Raw genomic sequence first — 8,975 nt, forward strand, 5'->3', positions numbered from 1 at the left:
CACTTATTATTCTAGTTTTCAAGAAGTCTCCGTATTCTGTCACATGTCATCGGGTTATATCATTCTTATCCTTGGATATACCAATTCATACTTCATAAAAAACTAATATACGAACGTGTGATATTCAATTACAATGTATTTTACTTCTTTAATCTGATTCTGATCCTGAACTAACGTCCGATTCATATTCTTCAACACTGATAGTAAATTTATACTCTTGGTCACAACCTAAATAGGCATCGCTCATAAAATACAAAGTATAAGAATGCTGTCCAGGAGCGGGCGCTACAAAATCGAGTTTCACTTTCGCCTTTTGCTGTAGCGTTAATCTCTTAATAGACAGCAAGGAGTTGGTTTTCGGATCTCCGATAACAACCCACCATCCTTCCTCTCTTTTTTGCGGGAAAAACGGTGCTACGACCGGGCCCGTGACTTCGTCTTCCCTCTCAAGCTGTACAATAACGTTAACAGTTCCACCGCTGTGTAACTTATCTTTATCTTGAACTTCATAAGACATCTCTATATTAGGATAACGATTACAAAACTTAGCTACATCAGCCATTTGCGACTCGGATAATTGTAAAAGACGATTTCTATCGTCGTCCTCCAACTCCATTACATCGAAGACAGTTTCCACACCCTTGTCTGTGCAACGTTTGATAGTATCAGCTGTGAAATGTGGCAACTGTTTAAGATAAGAGTCCTTTGACCACATTGCTTGAGTAACCATCTGCGCCAGTTCCATAGCAGCGACAGCGGGGGCCAACCAACCGGACGAGCTAAGGACATCAACACAAGCCTGTATCAGTCGGATGGCTTTGCTCAACACCAGTTCCGTATCTTTTTGAAGTTCCGGACCAAGCTGTATCCTAGACAAGTGAGCTTGTAGCAAGAGCTGCGCTTTCACGTGAGGATCTGCCATTCGCTGTGCTTGAGGCGCGTGCGGCAATCGCGCTGCCAAACTCCTTAACAAATTTTCTTCCCGTTGCCGAACGGGCACAGTTTCGTATTCGGCAGCTGCCGAAATGATCTCCAGTAAACCTCTGATTTTTGTTTTATTGTTTAAGGAGAGACTAAACAATTCAATAGTTGCGTAATTGATATAATAGTACGCCGCGATCATTCCAAGGTTCAGAGGTAGAGTATCCATCTCGTCTTCTACAGCGACGCATTTCGCTTGTTCCAAATCGCTCAAAGTACTCTCAACTAACTCGGACAAATGATCTGATAAATGCCTGTGAGTTACGCCTTGCAATCCGTAATAATTCGGATTTTGCGTAAGCCGCCTATACAAGAAAGTCCACGTGAGGTAGTCAACAGCATCCTGTTTATTCTCAATCGTTTTAGTAACGATCTCGGCATTAAAATGATCGTGTAATCTGTGATCCAAATGGCTTTCGACGGGTAACGGCTCGTTCAGAAATTTCTTGAAGAAGTCCTTCTTTGAGCTCTGACAAAGTAGAACACATTTAGCATCATCATCTTCTAATGGACGATTCGCTCGCGCTACCATTTGTAAAACATCCGTAATAGGGTAATCCTCGTAAGCATGTGTTTTCCCATTGTAACACTGAGTATCCATGACAACAACAAGATGAGAGCTAATAGATAAACCCCAACAAAGATCTCTCGTAGCCACTGCTATTTGAATAGCACCACTATCGAAGAGTTGTTCGACAAGACGTCGATCGTCCACGGACAATCCCTCATGAAGATAAGCAACACCTTGCGAAAGTGTCTCTTTCAATGTTTTATCCGTCATTCTATCCAGGAATGGCTTAATATCAGCTTCTTCCGCGTGAAAGAATCGAGATGCCTGACCTTCGGCTGCAGTAAACGTAAGCAAATCTATTGCTGTTAATCTTGCTTGACGACGGGTAGGAACGAAAATGATAACTGGCTTATGGGAGGCATGCCTGAGTATCGCGTTGTAAACTGGTTTTGCCATAGCAGCTAATCTAGAGGCATTGTGAGTAATATTTATCCCTTGCACGTGTAATTCGAGGGGTACAGGTCTTACAGATGGATGGAAATTAAATGTTGCAGCAGCAGGTGCGCCCAACCACTGTGCAGCATCCTTCGCATCCGCTAATGATGCTGACAATGCTATGATTCTGGTTGGTTTCTCCAACTGTGAAGAGATATACCGCGCTCTCGAGCAAGCGACTTCTAGCACAGGCCCTTCTTCACCACCGATCAACTGAAGTTCATCTACAATAAAAAGTTGAATATTCTGTACATTTTTCCTTTGTTTCCATCTTCGTGACAATACGTCCCACTTATCCGCCGTTGTAATTATGATTTGTCCCTTCGCGAGTAATTTGAGATCCGTTCCGGTCTCACCGGTCAGTAGAACGACTTTTCTACCCAATTGTTGGTTGAATTTCGTGGACCAATCCATGTAAACCAATTCTGCTAAAGCTTCCTTACTGACCATGTATACGCATCTTCCTTCTGAGTTTTGAGTTAATAAACGTAAAACAGCGAATTCAGCGATCGTTGTCTTGCCAGAACCTGTGGGTGCTCCAACGAATACATTGTCGTCTGAATTATAAACAGCGTTAAACACTTGCGTCTGAATTGGATTGAATTGTGGAAATTTGTCTGCGTAAAGATTTTCGAATTTCAAGTTACGCAAGGCGGTAATTGGAAGCGGTTGCAAATCGAGCAATTCAGTTGGTGGTAAATTCTTCTCTGGCAAAATCAGATGCCGAAAACTAACAGGTAATTGAGTCTCTGCACCGATCCATCTGTCGGATACTACGCGTAAAAAATATTGCGGTGGCAATGGTTCAAATACAGGTACGAAGAATTTGATCAAATGTTCGTCCGTTGCGTATTTAGCTTTGAGTAAGAAGTATTCATGATGAAGTATCACCTCGGAATCTACATCTTCAACTAGGATCCAAAAAGCTTCGGATGCTCCGTGGATCTTCTCATCCCACTGAAAATCTGGTGTGATAGTTAATTCTACCCTTAGAGTAGAACGCGTGATCGGTTGAATATGCGTCGACAATTCCAATTTTGGAAATTGATGAATATATTTATGGATAGTTTTACCTAATTTCGGTACTCGAATCAATTCACCGATTTCATTCGGTCCCAAATCATATAATCTCTCCCAAGGAAAATTTTTCTTCTCGATCTTCTTCACAATTTCTTCCGGCATTTTTCTGAATTGCCTAAGAGGCGACATTGACTGCCACATCCTACGATCTATCATTTTGCACAAGGATAAACATTTATCCGCTAACTGTGCCCATCCACGGAATAGAACAATTTCGAAAATGGCTCTCATCAATCGCGACGCGGACTGAGTAACGAATACCATGTCAGACATTAGAGCGAATCCTTCGAGTTTCAATTGAGAAATGTATGCCTGCAAAAGTACATTGACTTTCGCACTGGCTTCTTCTATACTCTCTTTTACTGGAATTGGTACTCTCTCCATCAACTTCTGTAATTCTAATTTCTCTTCTTCCCTAACATTTATATGTTTAAATTCACTAGATAATGAAAATACTCTAAACAATTCGATCTCGCTTAAAGTACGCTTTAACAATTGATTATATATAGACATTGTTTCATGTGTACAATAATAATGCGATGCTATACGGCCTAATTCTGTGGCCTGGAAATTTCCCGATTTCCGATCATATTTTATTAAACCGCTCCGATCTAGTCCAACCGCGGCCGAATGAATAAGATCCGCTCTATGTAATTCGAGTAATGGATCTTCTTTTAGTTTATCGTGGCTTATGCTATACAAGTTTGGACAACGAAGCATTCTAATGTACAAATAAGTATATCCCACCCAAGTGACCGCATCTCTGATATTTTGTATCGTACCCAACACTATTTCTGCGTTTAACATATCTGACATTTTACTAATCAACTGCGATTCAATAGGTAATTGTTGATTTAAAAGAGACAAATAATACTGCAGTTCGCTGTGGTTTGTGATAAGAATACCTTCACCTTTTGTATCGTATTGTGGACGACCTGCCCTACCTAACATTTGTAACACATCCAGGGCGCCTAACTCGACCCATCTACCTTTTTCTGGATTATAAACCTGCGTACCTTTTATAATAACTGTATGCGCTGGTAAGTTTACACCCCACGCTAAAGTTGCAGTAGATACTAAAACTTGTATGTGTCTATCCGCAAAAAGATCTTCGACCAGCGTTCTGTCCACTCTCGTCATACCCGCATGATGGATGGCAAAACCGTATGGTAACAGGTCCTTGAGTTCTTGATTTTTAACTTGTTCGGCTTCTGTTCTTAACACTTCCATGGATGCTGATCCTTCCCTGAGGAATTGTCCTAAGGTATCTTTCTCCAAACACATATCCCTGATAGCACGCGCTGTTTTCCCAGTTTCTTTACGAGAATGCACGAAAACGAGAACTTGATTTCTGCCAGCATGTTCCATCGTTTTCTCGTATACGATCTCGTTCATTACTTGAAAACGTTTCAATGCTTTCTTCTCTGTCACACCTATATACTGCTGTTCCAGCGCGACAGGTCTAAAACTGTTGTCAAAGTAAAATAGGCCTGTTTCGGGTTTTATTCGCAAAAATGCAGCGACATCTTGATAATTTGGTAATGTAGCCGAGAGACCGACCAGACGTACATCTTCTTGCGTCGTTTCAATATTCCTAATCGTTCTAGCGACTAAAGCCTCTAAAACAGGTCCTCTCTCATCATGTAGTAAATGAATTTCATCGATAATAATCAATCTGACTAATGAAGTAAAAGTTTTTTCTCCTCCCTTTCTCGTGATAATATCCCATTTTTCAGGAGTGCAGACAATAACTTGAGTCGCAGCTATTTGTTCCCTCGTTAGCTGATGATCTCCAGTTAATTCTGACACTGTTAAGTTGTACGTGGATAATCTTTTACTAAAAGTGCCAACCATTTCTTGTACCAATGATCGCATTGGTGCGACATAGATTATTTTAAATTCATCTGCATTGATTGTACCATCTGCGTTTATATGTTTTCCGATTTCACGCATCATACATAAAAGAGCAACATTTGTTTTACCAGCGCCTGTTGGAGCGCAGAGTAACAAATTTTCATCGCTTTCTAATGCGGCCTGATACAAACGACTCTGTATTCGGTTCAACGTTTTGAAACCTTCGAATGCCGGTTGAACATATTTTGGTAGTTGGTCAATGGGAAGAAGTTTCTCACTTTCTGCAAACGGCTTTGGTTTCAAGGCAGGTACATGGACCTCCTCGTACCCTTTACGTTGTTTCCTAAAACTACCATCCGGTAACTGACAACGCTTATTCGCCATGAAATGACTTCCCTGAGCAAATACTAAATCTTCTAAATCGATTAAATTTCTCGTGCCCTGAACTTGACCACCAGGGCCTCCGGTATCTTCATTTTCTTCTCTTCGTTTACGTTGCGCTCTTGCTTCCATTGTTTCATCAGCATCGTCGTCACCTTTGCCAGTATCTAATTGTCGCAAAATCTTTGCTAATGTGGGGTCATCGTTCATTTTATTTCGAATTTTTTGACGTTCTGACTCAGACTGCGACGAGGCCAACATAGTACAATAAGCAATTGTGTGTCTATACTTCTTGAGTTGCTTGATGAAATCAAAACAGTCATAACCCAACAGAAGTACCAATTGGTTCTCGCAGTCTCTGTCATCACCAGCGTCCTTCAAAACTGCTAATACTTCTGCAGCTCTCGCCTGTGATACCATTGCATCATCATATATCCTGCTCAATCTCCTTTGAAGCCAATATGCATCTATATCTAGAGGATGTAACGGTTTCTCTTTTTTCATTTCTTCTGCACCACCTAGGTTCTCAGCATGAATAGCTCTGTCATCGTTAGCTTCTTCACCTTCATCACCTTCATCATCATTTTCTCTGACTTCTCCATAAACATCTTCATCATCTTCTTCACTACTTTCTTCAAATTGTACATTTATTCCATACGTTTCATCAATATTTTCCTCACTTGTTGTAGTCTTCTCATCACTTCCAAAGTCTGTTATTTTCTTCCCAAGATTAACTAATAATGCAAATCGTTCTTCAGCTAATGGACCTAACAATAATTCTGTTTCTTTTTTCTTTTCTTTTTCTTTAAGTCGATCATTTTTTAAAACTGCTAGTACTTCATCTGCTGCACCACATAAAATATCTCTCGGTTGATCTCCCAAGGCTTCTTGAATGAAACTCAGCAATACTTCGTAAGTTTGTCGTGTCTCCTGTGTTTTAGGACGATAAACAATTCCTACCATTTCATCTACACCTTCTGAAAGCAATGTTGCACCTTTCATTCGGGCAAAATCGTACTGTGCTTCATCCCGCTTTTGACGCCTATGAACATAGAATGTTAGGAATTTTTGATAAACAAATATTTTGCAATGAGTTATTTCAGACATGTTGTACAATGTATTACTTACTTAACTTTTCGTTCCTCTGCTTTTCCTGGCTTAGTACGTTGTGCTCTGTCACCCATACGCGTTCCATCCAGTTTGCCAACAAGTGACATAACCTCACCAGTCGCTTCATCTCTGCTGCGTCTTTCTATCAATCGTACGTCAGCTTGTAACACAAGATTAGAATTCTGAAAAAAGGTATATTTATTTATAAAATAGAAGTAATTCATGAAAATTGTTACTTGTAGTATTAGCGGTAAATACAAGTAAACCTAACCTATCCAACATAACACGAACAATACACCGAAAAAATCACGGAAATATAATGTATCAAATTAGGTGACCAATATAGATATATTTGTATTATTTTTCTTGAATTAAAAAATATACTAACCGCTTTATATTCATATTGTAATTGTCTTGCTGCAGCGTCCGCCATAATTGCCTTCTTCGCATTATACAATGCATACAATAATACAATCACATACAATACAGCGGATATATCATGGACCTGAAGGCACTAAGGCAGTGATAGTGATGGGCACATCGTGGGATTTTTGGGGCGTGCGCAGTAGAATTTACTAGTGGCAGCCTAGTACCGTACCTATGTTTTCAATTTAAAGGTACCATTAGATCCTAAGTGTAAAAACGGACTTGGAATTTAAGAAATTTTTTTAAGAATAATTTTGAAAATTGAACATTACATTATCTGACTGCATGTTATTTGATATAATCATTTGTTTTGTTTATTTGAACGTACGAACAATGTTCTTCCGTAGTGCGCCCAATTTTGTCAAAAGTTTAACAGCATGCACGGGTTTGCGGTCACGTGGTATCCCCAGCTATGACGTCGCCCTCGCGCATGCTTTTAAACGGCTTGTTATAAAAAATGCCGCGTTGTGCCCATCACTGCCTGATAGCACCGAGGAGATACTTATAAAGAGTCTGTTTGAGCCATAGAGTTATTATAGCCTGTCGCCTGCTGTTGCCCTTGCTCCTGATGTGTTAACCCTTTCGCAACTACGGGCCACTATAGTGGCCTTCCATAAGATGCCACTGAGGTACTCAGGACCACTATAGTGGCCCGCCAAAAGATGCCATTGTGGCATTACGGGCCAGGGCTGGGATAATTTTTCCCTCGTCCGGGAAGTGGGGACGACGCGACCATGGTGGGGTCTGGTACTTGATGGGGGTATGCTAGGCATGGTCAGCGAAGGCGCATGAGGGGAATAGTAGTGGGGATCGAAATACGGGCGAAAAACAGGGGAAGCGAACCGTGCGGGAAAAATTATCCCAGCCCTGCTACGGGCCACTATATTGGCCTGCAATTGTAACATGGCTGTATATGAAATTTTTGGCCAATAAGAATCTACTATCTATCTATCTATCTATCTATAGTGGCGTGCAGACTGCAGTGACGTTGCGGCGCTCCGTTCAGCGGAAGTACCGCGGTGGAGAACCCGCCCGTAACGAAAGGGTTAAGATCCCAGCCCCAGCAACGCGCCGGCACAAAAATATCTCAATAAGTTTGATCCATTTATATTTGTACATAATCAATAGGAATAAAATTTGATTACAGTATTTTATTTATTTATATACTTTTAAGATAGTTAAGTATGTATGGTACTATATAAATCGAAAATCTGTGCTATATATATATTTGACAATGCAAGTGAAATACATTATACTTTTAAAAATTGAGATAGTGATGTTTTTTAGGTTTGACATATGAAGGATAATTAATTATACCATAAAATTGAGTTCATACCCTTTTACATCCACAATAATGTTCAATATTCCATGCCGAATAAAAATATAAAAAGTCAAACCCAGTTTTGATTCTAAATGTCTCGAAATTAGAATTAACACTTACTATTCATATATTTTAACAAAATTCTATTCAATTATACATAATACACGTATGTATATAGCTTTTATACTTCTGTAGGGTTATGCATGATTACAAGCGAAATTAAATAAACGAAAATCCAATCTTTTGTTGCTATTACTGAAACTGCTTTTATATGTACAAAAGTAATTAAAAACATCATATATTTACTGTTTACCAGGGAATACTCGTAACTCCGCCGGAAGCTTTAATGTAGTCAAAGCCTCGATTAACATTTTTGCTTGAGTTGATTTTCCTGCTCTATCACATCCTTCAAAAACTATTAATGCACCACGGCCTGCTGACATTTTATTTCTTACGAAATATCTCTATCGTTACTAATATGTAATACTTTAAGTAACCTTTTCCGTCCATTAACGGCATACAATGATTATATCCACACTGTCTGTGTCTGTAGACTCTGTAGTATGATATCTCCATATCCATTATCTCTAATACAAACTTATAACATATAAACAAGAAAGAACTGAAAAAAATGTGTATTTTCTTGAACGAACGATCAGAAAGTTCATATGTCTATTAATAAGAGTATATTTTGCGGCAAAGATAGGATTCTCTATTTAAGTACTTTTGCTGTATTGTGCTGCAAGTTTACATTGATTTCATGATTTTTCCAGATTTCATCGAGCATAAGTTTATTTGGTTTTATCTAAAATGAAT

The 8,975-nt window shown here is 39.5% G+C and overlaps 2 protein-coding genes across 2 annotated transcripts in view; both read right to left on the bottom strand.

Annotated features, from left to right (window-relative positions):
- Positions 1 to 8,969, bottom strand: part of LOC108627965 (thymidylate kinase) — a gene marked incomplete at its 3' end in the record, with an annotated part of 32,628 nt that extends 23,659 nt beyond the window's left edge. Inside the window, 1 exon segment of the mRNA XM_018029583.2 lies at positions 8,473 to 8,969. Coding sequence (XP_017885072.1) covers positions 8,473 to 8,602 — 130 coding nt within the window.
- Positions 7 to 6,908, bottom strand: l(3)72Ab (U5 small nuclear ribonucleoprotein l(3)72Ab). The gene is made up of 3 exons (XM_018029584.2): positions 6,801 to 6,908; positions 6,431 to 6,594; positions 7 to 6,344 (listed from the first exon to the last, which is right to left on the bottom strand). The coding sequence occupies exons 1-3, from the start codon at positions 6,843 to 6,845 to the stop codon at positions 149 to 151; spliced, it is 6,405 nt and encodes a 2,134-aa protein (XP_017885073.1). The 5' UTR covers positions 6,846 to 6,908; the 3' UTR covers positions 7 to 148.
- Positions 8,970 to 8,975: the final 6 nt, after the last annotated feature.

Source organism: Ceratina calcarata, unplaced genomic scaffold (genome assembly GCF_001652005.2).
Source record: "Ceratina calcarata isolate Rehan_Ccalc_2016 unplaced genomic scaffold, ASM165200v1 scaffold486.2, whole genome shotgun sequence".
Classification (NCBI taxonomy): domain Eukaryota; kingdom Metazoa; phylum Arthropoda; class Insecta; order Hymenoptera; family Apidae; genus Ceratina; species Ceratina calcarata.